Source organism: Carassius carassius, chromosome 45, assembly GCF_963082965.1.
Source record: "Carassius carassius chromosome 45, fCarCar2.1, whole genome shotgun sequence".
In the NCBI taxonomy this organism is placed as follows: Eukaryota; Metazoa; Chordata; class Actinopteri; order Cypriniformes; family Cyprinidae; genus Carassius; species Carassius carassius.
In genome coordinates this window covers 17,053,838-17,070,225 of record NC_081799.1, presented here as the reverse complement: position 1 = coordinate 17,070,225, position 16,388 = coordinate 17,053,838, and the positions used below count along the sequence as shown (strand labels likewise).

Here is a 16,388-nt window from a genome sequence, read left to right as displayed (position 1 = left end):
TGCGGCTATGAAACATATGCTATCAACCTTAATTTTAACATAAGAGTGGGTGCAGCCATTCAAACTAAAACAGCTTACTTCCACGTATGTATTAAACATAAATATTCATGAGGAGTGTCTGTAAATAATGTGCAATAGACCTTTAATTTGTTTTCATCAAGGCAAAATAGCATCTTTAGTTAGCAAAATAACAATCAGTAAAGCAGTAACAACAAAAAGAACCAATAAAATGAAGTGAAAAAGTGAATAATTCCAATTGTGCTGTCAAATGATTAATCGCATTCAAAACTAATGTTTTTGTTTACATAATATATGTGTGTGTTTGTGTGTTTACTGTGTATATTTATTATGTATATAGTATAAATACAAACACATACAGTATATATAAAAAATATTTACATGTGTATATTTATATTCATAATTTATTTCATATATAAACAACATATTTTTATTAAATATATACATGCATGTGAGTGTATATACAGTATACATACATAATAAAAATACAAAGTACACACACATACTATGTAAACAAAAACGTATATTTTGGATGCGATTAATCATTTGAATAGCACTAATGTTCCAACATCTTTGTTTTTTGGTCAGTGTCTTTTCGTTTATAGTTAAACAAGCTCCACTTTATAGAAAGTAGAGGATTTTCTGTATTACTTTGAACAGTAAAAAACTTTTAAAACATTAAAATGAGCATCTTTACATATTTTTGCTTACATTTAAACAAAATAAAAAAACGTAAATAAAGAAAATGACATCATACAGTTTCCATACAGAGGCATTAAGATTATCAGTTCCAATTCATCCTTTCCCATGTGCTTTAGTTTGTGGGACCGCAGATATGATGTCCTCTTCACAGGATCAGAAGAAATGTTTGGTCCTACACCAGAGAGCCAGCCTGGTTTTGCGCTGGCACCATAATGGGTACCCCTCCCATGCGGGAGATGTTGGCAGCAGTTACAGTGGTGGGCAGCACGGGCTGACGTGGAATCTGAGGCTGAGCGGAGGCTGGCCGGGTCACTGAGGTGTAATGAGGTGTGCTTCCATTGGTGCTGGGGGGTCCCGAGGGTCCACGAGGTGGGGTGGGGTTGGTGTTGTAGCCTGGCAATGTGCGCTCCAGGGTGGCGTCTGCTGGAGGCTGTGAGCGGTAGCCTGCTGTGCTGCCCCTGGCTGTGAGGATGGACGCGGTGTCGGAGTGAGGGTAATGGTGGTGGTTCTTGGTGTCTCGTGGGTAAGAGCTGGTGTGAATGGAGGACAGGGTGCCATTTTTAGAGATGATGTCAGATCCAGTGCCACTCTTGGCCCATGAGACGCGTTTGGGAGCCTGAGCATCCTCTCTGTAACACACAAAAACATTAGTGTCTACACAAGTTAGAAATCACTAAATCAATCAAGAAATCATAATGATCTTACTTGATTTCATTGGCTAAATCCTCCTCAGTGTCCTTCCGTCTTGTCCACATGAAGACGAGGAAGAGAATGATGAGGATGAGAGCCACAATACAACCAACTGTGACACCAGCGATCATCCCAGCATTAGTCGCTGTATGAAAAGTTAATGTATGTTTAATGTACTTAATGTTCAGTACACTTTTTATCATCATACAACTTAAATGATTAAACATCAAGTATGAAAAAGAGAATGAATACAACCTTTTAAAAAACAGTAAGATGGAATTTTTGGTCCCACTTTATATTAGGTAACTACTATGTACTTAAATCAAATAAACATAAAAAAGTACAGTCTACTTATTGTGTTCATATTGTATTGCAAAACACTTTTGCTGGTACTGAGGTGGGATACAGGTAGGTTAGGGACATGTTTAAGGGTGGGTTAAGGTGTAAGAGATGAGTCAACAGTGTAATTATAAATGTAATTACAGACATTAATTATATGCAGGTTTTTTTTTAAATATAAGTACAATGTAAAATCATGTATGTACCATTTTATCAAATTATTTATTTACATTTATGTACATAGTAGTAGTAGTTAAGGCCACCTAACATAAAGTGGGACTGCATTTTTTATTTTATTTTTATTTTATACATTTATTCTTTAATTTCCAGCATCTATTATTCCAGTGTTCAGTGTAACATGATCCTTCAGAAGTCATTCTAATGTGTGACCCTGGACCACAAAACCATTCTTAAGTTGCAAGAGACAACAAAACATTGTATGGGTCAAAACTGTCGATTTTTCTTTGATGCCAAAAATCATTAGTAAATGTAAATAAGTAAATATGATAATAATAATATAATTATATTATAATAATGTTCCATGAAGATATATTGTAAATATCCTACGGTAAATATATCAAAATGTAATTTTTGATTTGTAATATGCATTGCTAAGGACTTAATTTGGATAACTTTAAAGGTGATTTTGTCAATATTTAGATTTTGTCTTTGCACCCTCAGATTCCAGATTTTCAAATAGTTGTATCTCGGCCAAATATTGTCCTATCTTATCAATAGGCAGCTTATTTATTCAGCTTTCAAATGATGTATAAATCCCAATTTCATAAAATTGACCCTTATGACTGGTTTTGTGGTCCAGGGTCACATATGCTGATTTTCTGCTCATGAAACATTTCTAAAAATCAATGATGAAAACAATTGTGCTGCTTAATAATTTTGTGGAAACTGCAATACCTTTTTTTAGGATTCGTTAGTTAGTGTCATGTTAACATAAATGTCTTTACGGTCACTTTTGATCAATTTAATGCATCCCTGCTGAATAAAAGTATTAATTTCTTAATACTTTTGAGAGCTTATGTACAGTATGTAATGAGCAAACAACAGTACGTACATGTGATGACCTCCAGATTGATGTAGCACGTCTCCGCTCCTGCAGAGTTGGATGCAGTGCACATGTATTTCCCTGACATATTACTGCTCAGATTGTTCAGCTTTAATGTTCCTGCTGTTTCATCTACAACAACAACAGTATGAGGGTAAAGTTAGACTTACATGATTACAAAAATAATTTAGCCAGAGATTAGAAAAATTCAAATATTTGAAAGCAAAATCACAGAGTGTCACAGTAACTGATAAAATATTGCTAGATGAATGCCAGCAATGTTTATCCAGTATATCCAAGGATTTGATTGCAGTGACTCAAGAATTACATAACAAAGGTCAACAAATATATGGTTTTAAGATTTAATCTCAGGCCAAACGGTTTCCTCGTCCTGCTTAAAGGATTAGTTCAACCACAGAAGAAAATTCTAAAATGATTTATTCACCTTTCATGATGTTTAAAAAATACACTCAAAACAAAAATGATTCAGACACCAGATATAATTTTGATTTTTTTTTTACTAGTGGGTGCATGACACTATAGTTCATTTACAGTGTTGGGAAAGTTCACTTTCTACATGAACTAGTTCAAAGTTCAATTCACAAATTTTAAAATGAACTAGTTCAGTTCATAGTTCAAACTACAAAATTTTGAACTAAAGTTCACAGTTCCAAAAATGAACTAGTTCTTTTTTTCCTTACGTTGCTGCGAGCTATAATTTTTCAAAATTAGTGCCACAGCCCATATAGAATCACAGACAGCAATTATTTTATCAGTTTTAACAATGAAGCTATGCGTCAGATTTCATCTTCATATCCAATTTTGAATCCTTATCCAACCAGGGTTTACATTAGCATTGAGGGGACAGCATTTCCCCATTGTTGCTTTAATGCTTTGTCTCCCATTCTCACCGACCTTGTCATAAACATCATAAAATTCTTTTAAATTATCATACGCCTTCTTGCTACATGCTGCTGTCGTTTGCTGTGTTTTTTTTTTTTTTTGATGACGCGTCACGCATGCGGCGGACGGCGGTGCGACACTGGTGGCTGGTGTTGCCAGATTGGGTGTTTTTCCGCTAAATATTAAGACCCGTTTACGGTGTGTTTTAGCCGGGTTTTCGCCTGGAAGGCTCTATAGAAATCTGGCCCCCTATTGAACGAAGTTAACCTGAGAGAGCGTGCAGTTCACAGACACCAGAATGAACGAGTTCACAGTAACGTTCATCAGGCATTAATACAGCATGTTCAGTTCACGTTCGCCCAAAATATGAACGAGTTCATGAACTATCGTTCAATGAACGCGTTCAGGCACAACACTGTTCATTTATGTAAGTGAGGACAGCAAAATAAAGTAAACTGTGGCATATTATACCCAAAAATTCTTCATACATAGGACTACCAGTAAAACTGATAAAAATCTGGGATCAAAATTATTCAGACACTTTGACATGACCATGTTTTGCTTAAGTGTTTTTTCTTTAATTACTAATGCAACCTTTTCCCACCACAGACTGAACAAAATTTTGTATTGCTTGGTAACTGGTTGAACTAAATTGGTATTATCTGTGTACGTAAATTTAACAGCTGACAACTAACCTAGTTCTTTACATACCTTTCTATCAAAGTTAATGAATTGGTTTTGACAGTTTAACTCTTGTCATATTTTATTACCATTTTGTATACTGTGATAATGTGAGAATTGTTGAAGGTGTCTGAATAAATTTAGGTTTGGCTGTACATGACTTACCTTCCTCGATGGAACACAAAAGAAAAAAAAGAAAGAAATACAACTTATCGTCGACTGTATGCACTCTTTTGAAGTAATATGACAGCTAAATATGACAAACCAACCGAAATAAAGTGAACATTTACTAATATTCCTCCCTTGTAGTGAGCTGTTAACTGTTGCGACTGTATCCAGAGTCAGGTAGATGACTTACTAAAGTATAGTGTTATGCTACTTTCTTTATCAGTTGGCATTCTTAAAAATTTCACCTCTTTCAACAAGAAAAAGAAGTGTTATGAATTTGAAACAACATTAGGGTGAGTACATTTTCATTTTTGGAAAAGCATGTTAATGATAATGCATGCTAATAGAATGGAGAATGAATACTTTAATGAAATCTATTCTTGTGTCTTACTTGGACACACAGACAGACTCACTTTGTGCAGGAGGGAAGAAGACTTCTGAAGTGGGGCTGGTCTTGGTCCACTTGTATTGTGGTGCAGGTTTACCATCATCAGAGTTACAAGCCAGAGTGATGTTCCCTTTAAGAACAGGTCTTCCTTTAACTTGACAAACTGGAACCGAAGGAGGGACTGAAAGAGACAGGATGGGTTATGATGTTAAATCCAGAACAAGCATCTGACATGTACACATGCATGTGTGTTTTATGATGTGTGCACAACAGTATGGCAGTAAGTACACACCTTTAACATTAAGGGTGAGCTCTCCAGTATGTCCTGTAATGCCTGGTATAATAACCTGGCACATGTACTTCCCTGAGTCTGATGCTTTGGTGTTGTTAATGTACAGGGACAGGTTGGTGTTGGGCATACTATGCATAAAACCAACTCGACCTGCAAACTGGGAAGTGCTATAACTTAATTTCCCACCAACATATGAGATAATCTAAAGAAAGACAGAGAAGAGGGTGGGAGGCATTAAAATTGCAAATGGGGTATGAATAGATAATAAAAGTCAGGAGGTTTAAGGTTAAATACTTTTCACAATATACAGGTATGTTTATTCATTACATTTTATTAACACACACACACACACACACACACACACACACACACACACACACACACACACACACACACACACAATTATAAATTAATTATTGAAAACATAAATTAAATGATTAAATATAAACAAAGGTGAGTGACACATTTTTCCACATTTCTAATACTAATGAAATATACTGAAAAACTGTTTAGGCAAGCAGCTTGAAATTTCTGAACCACTGGTGTAAATACACAATTAAAAAAAATGGAATGATGTAAGATCATCAATCTGTTAGAGGCTGGGACAGAATTTCACAGTGGACAGGTCTAAAGGATTCATATCAGCTGATTCCTCAGTGTGCAGATTTAATCTCAACTGAAGAAAATGCAGGATAGAGGATTTTATAATCTGCAGATAATGAGGTGCTGTGTTATGCAAAATGAAAGACAATTGCTGCCAAGAGTGGAGATTTCAATTACAGTATTTACACTAGCTCTTAAGGTAAGATGGTCTGAGCTTGCAGGTAATATTAGATAGCAGTCTGCTATGATGATTCACATGACTTTTTGTACTTTTAATATGGTTAATACAAAAAAAAACAAGTGATTCTGTGATAAAGACATTTGTCGACATTTGATCAACATTATGTGACTGAATGAAAACCAAAACAAATTTTCCAGATAAAAAAAGTGATCATTTTTAAGACACTTTTTTTTTAAATCTGTCCAGAATATTATTTCTGTCTTTGCCATTCATAATCCAAAATCATTACATGCACAGATGGTGCTAAACTTTCTGGCATCTGCACAAAAACTAACGAATGAATATAATCCCACCCATAATACCACACCATTTCCAAATCTAATTTGGACTGACATAACATTATCAGAATATATTATAAATCTCTGCTGAATCCATTCGGCATGTTCGAGTATGGGTGATAATGAGGAGTGGGATTTCATCAGTGTGCACTCTTAACCTCTGGAACTCAAGAGCCTGAGTGATCAGGGACAGAGAGTGACCATTACATCAGCTGCATGTCATGTTAACTTCTGAACCACCATGAGGATTTTTTTTTTTTATGGAACTATGAAATCAGATTGAAAACAGCCAATATATGCACAAGACCCAAGATACTGCACTCCTTAAATTTCTCAGCAACCTAGTTAATTAACTATGTTACTTATTATTAGAATGTATATTTCATAGTTTACAGAGTATTATCTTTTACAACAATACTTTGTCTCTCATTTATTCCATCAAAAAGAGCTTGATATATCCCTTAATAATAATAATAATAATAATAATAATAATAATTATTATTATTATTATTATTATTAAGTGATTATTACAATTATTTATTACCTCAATTATAACTTGTTTATTAATAGCTATAAACACTTTATATGGGAATTAAATATAGTATATTTTAATATGACAAGCATAAATTCTGCTTTTATTATTATTATTATAACTAAATTCTACTGACTATTCATTGTCTCAGTCTACTGTACACAGTCTTTACACTACCTTGGGTTTTTATTTTAATCCTACTTCGTTTGTTGTTATTTTGTTTGTTCTTATTAATTATTTTTTATCATTATTTATTATGTTCATCTTATTTTACCATTTTTAGCTATTTATTTAATCCACAGTCAAAGTAGCTGACTAGGTATGCTTTAAATAAATAAAAGCAACAAATAACATGTTTTAAGACCAAGATTTTAGGGTGTTATAGGTATATATAACATTTGTAAAAATGTTTTATAAAAAGTATATTTATTTAAATACAAATAATAGTTTGAACTTTTTCCTTTATGCAGTTTGCATAAGTATATTTACAGTGTGACAAATACATTTTGTATTAAGTATAAATATCCAATGCTGTCTCTCAATTAATAAGAATAAGAATATATAAATTGCAATGCAAATTAATAATAATAAAAAGTATACAAGTCTGTCAACACAAACAAAGAGGAACAACATATAAGAAAGACAGTCACCATTTCTGTGCTGCTGGACATGTAGTTCCAAACCACAGTATTTTTCTCAATCTCCACACCAGTGTAAGAAGCCTGCAGCACTACCATCTTCCCTTTGATCACTTCTACATTTTTCTGAGGCAGCTGAAGTTGGGCAAGGTCACCTGGAAAGATAAAGAGAGAAAGCATAAAAAAACACTCAAAAACACTAAATATTTCCATTCAACCCGGCTGACAGCCTACAAGTCCAGGTTCACTCATTTGAAACCCCAATAGAATCTCCGAAACATTCAGGAGTGACATACACTCCCCCAAGTGGAGGTAAACAAGCTGAATCCAGCTGTCCTGGTTGTCCGTTTGATCCGCCAGCTTGGCTGGGATGCTTCGGCTCAGCTCCCAGTGAAACAAATACGCACCACACAGAGACTCATAAGAGAGAATCTGCTTCTAAAATCCTCTTGTCACTTATGATTTCAGATGGAAGTCCACAGGGAGAAAAACTGGGTGACGCAACTGTCGAGCATCTTGTTTTAGGCTTAGCAGAAGGTACGTGGGAGGGAGAGGGACATTCACAGGGCCATTGCAATGAGCCTCAATGTATATTGAATTCCCCTCGCTTAAGTGTAAACCCACTAATCCTCAACTAGAATCCTGTTTGCACTCATCTTTCAGACATTTTCTTCTGCTTTATGTTTGCGGGCTGGTATTTAACCTGATTACAAACTAGCATTGATTGTCAGTTTGCTTCCATTGACTCACCAAATAATACCATGGCTCAATTCAGAAATTTAACCCATATGTGGGACTGGATCATATGCTGAATTGCCTGATGAAAGTATAAAGGAATTAAGCTGCTGTCATGGAAAATATTGATCAACATTTCATCTTAGAGGTCAAAGGCGAAAATAGATAAATGGTTGTGTCTTTTCCAGATGTATCTTGCAATCAGTGTCAGTTCTATTGTTTACCAAAAGAAGAAAAATATCTCTTAATCCAGTTCTCCAGTCTGCCCCCATCTGTCATTAGAGGGCATTGTCGAGGAACAGAGGTCATGGCAGTCATCCAAAAGCCATTCCCTGAACTGGTTCCAACTGGACTGTGAAACACTTCTCAGAGTGAAAGAACAAACATACAGAGAGGACAGGCAACATGATACAGTATAATGACACGTGATGTAGACTTTGTGTATGCGTGTTCATAATATATATTTTCATTTTAGGGTCATTTTTATTACTTCTAGTCTTTCTGTTGTTAACGAATTGAAAACTAAAAGTCCTTGGTAAGTAAAATTATTGATTTCTTTCCAAACAACAACAACAAAAAAAAACCTTACTGACCCTAAACATTTGAACAACAGCAAATATTAACAAGCGGGTCCTCGCACCATCGGTGCTCGGGCCCTAAATAGTCTTGTTAAGTATTTATGTCTTTCAAACTCACATTAAATTAATTTAGTTTATAATTGAAACATAAGATTAACCGGCTTTCTAGAGGGAACACTAGCACTTTAAATCAATAATATACAAATGTTCATTCACAATAACACAAACTTCTAGAACATTTCCCATAATCTGCATGCTAGGGTACCATACAAAGCATGTTAAGCCCTAAGCAGCTTAGAAGTAATGCTTAAAGACAGAGAAAGGAAAAAATGTATATATATTATTTTCCATAAACTTTTAGAACAAGAGTTTGACCTTCTTTTTTGATTGTACAGCACTTTGGTCTGCAGGTGCAGTTGTAAAGTGCTCTATAAATAAAGTGAATGAAATGAAATGCATGACTGCCTGCATACCAGTAGAGGGCAGCAAATGGTATGCAATAAACTCATTATACAGTAAATAAGAACATGGCCACCAAGAATATGCAGACCGTTCTGAATATGGTGTTTTGTTCTTCATTCAGGACTTCAGAGCTTCTGAATCATTAGGTGCATTGCCCAGCATTCCCAAGTCTTCTCCTCATCTCTAGAAAGCTCTACTAAAGCCTCAATAAGAGATTAAATTAGTAGCTGGCGCTCAGTAGGGAACCTGTGTTAGCATCAACCTCTCTCATTTACGAGAGCACTTTTGAGAGTGTTTTCTCTCTTATGAACACAGAGTCTCTCAGATCCACATAAGAATCTTCTAAATTCTCCTATTAAACTCACTTATCGAAAGAGCAACCTCAAACAAACATTAAGCTCTTTAACAAGACATAGGAGGAAAGCATCTGTGCTGTGGATGGGACTCTAAGATTAGTGTGCGCTAACCAAGTGACCAGTTCAAGTGAATGTCCACTGGTCGTTTAAGGATGATAAATGATTCCTATGGGAAATGTGTTAAGGGATTTTTTCTGTTTTACTGTGAGAATGACAGAGGGAACAAAGCGAAGAGACCATTTTCTGAGTCTTCAAGCGTAATACCATCACAGAATTCTGATATAGCTCCTAATGACAAGACATTCCAGTACTGTCCCAATCCCATCAGCCTAATGAGCCTGCAAATGATTTCTGGCATTATAGTCCTCCAAATCACACATTTGTGCACACAAATGTTTTCGCTGATGCAAACGTGTTTTTGTTTATTCAGTTGTGAACCCCAGAAAGTTCTGAGGAAAGCTCTGAGGACAGGTATGGGCAATGAGGAGAATATGTAAAAATAGAAAGCAGCTCACGTCAAGTCAAATAATGAACACAGACTTTTATATTTAAGACTAATGAGAAGAATAGAGTGTTATAATCTTCTCAAATCATTCCCATGGTTCTGATCTGAATTATATATGCTGAGTGGCATGAAGTCAAAAAGAGATGGAAAGATCATCAGAGCAACACATGCTTGAGAGGTAATGAGGTGTCATCATCCAAAAACTCATCCAGTAAGTCACCAGTAATGGCTACAAAGAATTGGAATAGTGACCAGTGACCACACACACACACACACACACACACACACACACACACACACACACACACACACACACACAGGTGTGTACACGGTTGCTCATTAAAACATAGCATCAACAGCATCAGCTATACAACAAAGATGCACAAAGTACAGTGTCAGTATATTCACGTCCTGCATCTGTATGTTAAGCAAAACAGACTTTGTACATACAAAATGACATTCAGACACTAAATCGATGTAATACAAATAAAACTTACACTTGCAGACTACCATTCATAAGTTTGAGGTCAGTAAGAAATTAATAGTTTTATTCAGCAAGGACGCATTTAATTGATCAAAAGTGATTATATATTCTAAATAAATGCTGTTCTTTTGAACCTTCTATTTGCTTAAATAAAATTTGAAAAAACTAAAATATTAAAGGGGGGGCTGCAATGGTCTTTTGTGTATTCAGAGTTGTTCACAGTGTTAAAGAGATGGATTCTCATGCTAAACATGGCCAAAGTTAAAAAAAAAATAATTTGGACAAATGACAGAGAATTTCTGTGCTGAAAATCTTACTTCCAGGTTGGTACAAGTTTCGGCTGTTTTTTTCCGATCATGGATCTAATGACGTAGACGAGAGTGGAACTCCTTACATGAGCATTTGTCTCGGAAAAGCGAGCCTGCGCACACATTGACCAGAGGAGAGCGAGACCGCGCACATCAACGCGCTTCATTGGGAAATGGATAGATGGATTCAGTACTACTCTTTAGGTACTCAAGATTAACATGAGATAAGGTGAAACTGTGTATGTTATGTACCCTTTAAGCAGCACAACTGTTTTTAATATTAATAATAATACAAATCTTTCTTCAGCACTAAATCTGCATATTATAATGATTTCTGAAGGATCATGTGACACTGAAGACTGGAGTAATGGCTGCTGAGAATCCAGCTTTGCCATCACAGGAATAAATTACAATTTAAATTATAATAATATATTAAAATTTTTTTTTAAATTGTAATAATATTTCAAAACTGCTGCTTTTTACTGAATTTTGCATTAAATAAATGCAGCCTTGATAAGCATAAAAGACTTCAAAAATATTTTTACAATTGCACCGAACCAAAACTTAACATAAATCAACAAATAAATTAAAATAAAATGTATTTTTAATCTAACAGCCCACTTTGGTTATATAAATCCTCACAATTATATACTTGTACTCAGCGACACTCCAACATATAATGGGACTGTATGTAATTTATCTCTGATATAAGAGCTAGGTTATTAATTCATATTTTGCATTTATGCACCACACCTGTTTGACATCAGCTGAGCCTCAAGTTTCTATGTGGAACATTTAGCTGAAAACCATCTAATTTCTGTGATAAACCCATTATTCTAAAGTGCTGCGCTAACATAAATCAAAACTCTTAGTAATTATGCTGTGCATATAGCTTAAGCAAAACAATGGATTTAATGTCCTTCATGGTCTCAGATACTAACCTTACAGTGAACAAGAAGATTCACTGAGAAACCAAATGAATCCAAACTGACTTTTCTTTTTGGGTGACAAGACCAAAACCTCTTAATTTTAAATCCCACCCCTCCAACAACCATTTTACTCATGTAGAGACACTTTTCACAATTCAGTCAAGTCCCGCAACAATACATTATCATCTCACTAAACATCAAGTTTCACTCTAAAATATGTCACATTATGAATGATATTAAAATCATGTTGACTTTAATGTAACTTTCTTGAGGGAATCGTGGATAATGTGATTCACGAAGACAAGAACATGGCAAGTAGAACACAGTGTGAGGTTGCTCCCATGCGAATGCTCATGTGCATGACTTAAATAGAGATGTTGATGCTTTTAATTGCAGGAAGAACACTGTTTATTTTTAGAAGCTGGCACTAGGCTCTGATGAAGAGTTTGGGAAGGCCTTTGGTGCATCTGACAGTTTGCGTGGATGCCAAGCATTGGGTGGAGGCCACAAACTCTATCTACACTGCAAAGTTACCGTTAAAGCATTCTTACCCTGGGTCTTCAGTCAGATCTGAGACCGAAGGTCTTTTTAAGACGAGTTAACACCCAAAATGATTACAGATGCTCTGGCAAAATGAGTCCAATGAAAATGACAAATCTAATCTCTACTATAAAGCCTTCATCACATCAACCGGAGAACTGATGGCCGGGGTGGAGACATATACAAGCGCACTGCAGATCTGAGAGGTTGACAGATGGTTTTCTTCATGTCACTGATAAAACCTTTATGAAGTGTTTTCATAATGAACACTGGATGTGGTAGGGAGGATCTTATTTGTGTACCTTCAGGAAAGAATTACTATCTGAAGGACAGAATTTTAATATGCAGACTAAATGAGCCACTAAAGCCACTAGCCACTAGCCACTAAAACACAGCAGTGGAGGTTTTGCAAGTATTTCTATGGTTTGGCTTTTTTTTTTTACACAGGATGCCCTTTTGTTGTCATATGAGAAGAAAACCATTACGCCTTTTACTAGGGTACACCAATTTCTGTTTAAAAAAACAACAAAAGTTACGTTTTTAAGAACCTATGTGTAGTACATAAATGTATAAATGTAAATGATTTCTTCTTCTAGAAGCTTGAACATTGAACAGTGTATAGAGAAACACGTTCAGGTTACCCTCTATCACCTCTTCTAAAATACTCCTTATCTGAAAAGAAAACTCTTATTCACTTTTCTCATTTTGAAGTCTCTCTCCCTCTACTGGCATTTTTCTTTCCAATCTCATCTTCCTCTCTCTATTATCTCTCCGTAATTACAGACAATGCTTCTTTCAAACTGTGACTCTGTTTGGTTCATTTGAGAAATATGTCAAAAAGTCATTAGTTTAATTGCAGAAGTAAGATTGCATGTTATCCACAATATCTGTGGCGTAAGAGAGGGCAGTGCGGGTGAATGTGATGATGAAAAGGAATGATAAGTCTCTGCAATCGACTTTAGTGCAGCTCAAGGTTAATTGAAGCAGTAATAAGTGTGCAGAGAGAAATCTGATTCATGTGGATGGTGAAAAATGGACAGGCAAAGACTACAGAAAATCTGACTCCACCTCAAGCCAACCAAAAAATAAATGAATAAATAAATGAATAAATAAATAAATAAATAAATAAATTATATATATATATATATATATTTTTTTTTTTTATTATTAAATATATATATTTATATATATTTTTTTTTTAATAGGGTGAAATGCGACTTGTACTTCTTCATTGGAATCACAAAAAATAACAAATATAATAATAATAATAAAATCAAACTGTTGATTTGCTTAAGAAGAAAGATTCTAGACAGTGATTTTTTTTCCCTGTAAAAATAATTTATTATGTATAGTGAACAGCTGAGCTCCAGTAAGTACACATAATGTCTCCAAAGTGCATTTACACAAACCTTGTACATCTTAAGACATTTAAATGTCTTTTTAATATGAGACATAATTTTTTTCTAAAAGAATCGCAGATGACCACATCACAACATGAACAGACATCTGAGTGAATGATGTTTGTGTGCTGTTATATAGAATTCACTGTTGTCAACACTGCTTTAGATTAATGTAAATAAACAATTCTACACAGAGTAACTAAACAGAAGTTATATTTTTCATTTGTCCATTAGTACTACTGATAAATCGAAGAACATTTGTGTTGGATAAAAAGTGAGTTAATCTTTTCTCATATCTTTTAAGCTGTTGCGCTTTTTATAACGTCATTGGTCACATGATAACGTCAACATGGTGGATGATGTCCGGATCACATTCATACTTAATGAGATTTGGCTGTAGAGTATTTACTCTTTTAGTGCTCATTAAGTAAGTACTTATTGAAATTAAGTACCTACTCAATTAGTATGTCATTTCAGACGCAGTCAGAGTCCAAGTCCAGTGTTTCCTTCTTTCCTGTGCATTGTGTTAAAACATGGATACGAGAAAGAGAGCTGGGCCAGATAAGACGAAGACTGGGACGCACTCCAACAGCACATAAAGGACACACACACACACACACACACACACACACACACACACACACACACACACACACACACACACACACACGCACACCTGCATCTCCATCTAAGATCCTGAAATAACTTCAATATGAGCCCGTGTTGCTGCTGCATCAATGGCTTAGCTCAGGATGCTCCTCTGGCCCAGATCTGATTGCTTCAAATCAACACGGTGACTGACAGCTGGGAGTCGAATCTGTCGAATACTAAGAGGTGGCCGGTGATGCAATCTGTCCAGAAGACACTGGATCAACATGATGAACTGTGCTGGGATTACCCTGTGTTTTACAGGAGCCGCAAAATGAGATCATCTGTGACACACAAACCTCATACATTTAATCTGATTCAGAGACACCATCCATCATCTGAGTTTAAGGTTGAATTAATCAAACCCCACACCACTGCTGTCATAAGTGACACAAACCTGTTATTGACAGCTGAAAAGAAAACTCCCATGTTAAAGTGACCCTATAAGGGATTTTTGAAAATTACCTTTTCATGCATTTTGTAACACAGCAGTGAATGAAAACATCCTGAAGAGTTTTAAATCTAAAAGTGAACCGTGTATAAAGACATTGTCTCTCAAAAGAAAGAGTCGACTCTAAATCATTGAAACGATTTGTTTTTAAAACTAATCCCAAGACGTTTCATGTTGACGTCAACATTAAACATTAGCATATTGCTCGGCCACTTGTTGGTCTTTTCCCATTGGTCTGAATTCAAATTTAATTTCATTCTTTGCCACTTGTTGCCGCTTTTGGAGCAGTAAAATAGCGGTTACACAAAGCAGCAAGATCCAATTGGACCAACCGCCACAGATTAGCGTCACGCAAAGGAGGGGTTTGGAAAAATGAATTAAACGAATCGTTTGGGAGTTGTTGAGCAAACAAGGTAAAAATAAATGCATATTATAAGACAATGTATGTTTTTTTTTAATTGTATGCATGTCAGCCTGTTATTGGGGACTCACAAAACCAAAATATGAACCTTTCATAACCCATAATAGGGGCATTTTAATTCAGCGAATTGAACAAACTAAGAACTGTCAGATGTGAACAATGGTGTTTGAAGCAATAAATTAAATATTTTAAATATATGCAGTTCTTTAAAATTTCCAATCCATTTCAATGTATCACGGTTTTCACAAAAATATTAAACAGCAAAATAGTTTTATATTATATTGAATGTATTATATTTTAAAATATGTGTAAATAAAAATAGTTATATTTAATTGTAATATTTCACAATATTGGTGTTTTTACTGTACATCTCCTCAAATACAGCTACAAGCCAAGTATGCCAAACTATAACCATCTTGCATGAGTAAAATTAAGAAAAATGACACATTTTATAATCAAGCCACATGCTGAGAATGAATGTCCAAAAACGAATTACTCATCTATGAAGACAACGTAATTACCATAGAACTCCGGCCCTCTAAATCTTATAGAAAACAGTGCAGATAAATCAATGAGACCAAAGCTTTATCTCTACGCTCTGCAGAGCTAGTGTATCCGGAAAGAGATACGCCTCAGTCTAGGATGGATGTGGTTTATCAGACTGAGTTTGAGGAGCAGTAAGGACTTTTCGATTAAGACTTGCATTTCAACGAGGTTCTTATATACGTCAGACGCTTGACCACAACAGTAGATAAAGCTTCTCTGGTAGCGGAGTAAGGCATTAATCTTAAATTGACGTGAGAACCGATAAAACAAATGTTTGTTGAGCTGAATAAAGAATCTCTTAGCCTGAATACCACCAGAAAGAAAAACAGACAGCTTTCTTTGTGCCACACTTAATGTCTTTTATCATCGTACCGTGAAAACATAGCAACAGTGCTACTTTAAAAATATTTAGTATTCTGTAGGGGAAAATGTCAGTTTCAAGCCAAACATGCATCACTAGCAACACTATCAGAAAGGCTGAGTATCATA

At 35.3% G+C, this 16,388-nt stretch overlaps 1 protein-coding gene across 1 annotated transcript in view; it reads right to left on the bottom strand.

Moving 5' to 3' along the window:
• Positions 1-881: 881 nt before the first annotated feature.
• Positions 882-16,388, bottom strand: part of LOC132127042 (endothelial cell-selective adhesion molecule-like) — a 33,579-nt gene continuing 18,072 nt past the window's right edge. Inside the window, exons 2-7 of the mRNA XM_059538653.1 lie at positions 7,549-7,691; positions 5,245-5,446; positions 4,978-5,133; positions 2,822-2,944; positions 1,426-1,555; positions 882-1,349 (exon numbers count right to left, since the gene is read on the bottom strand). Coding sequence (XP_059394636.1) covers positions 893-1,349; positions 1,426-1,555; positions 2,822-2,944; positions 4,978-5,133; positions 5,245-5,446; positions 7,549-7,691 — 1,211 coding nt within the window. The 3' untranslated portion in view covers positions 882-892. The remainder of the gene's footprint in view (positions 1,350-1,425; positions 1,556-2,821; positions 2,945-4,977; positions 5,134-5,244; positions 5,447-7,548; positions 7,692-16,388) is intronic.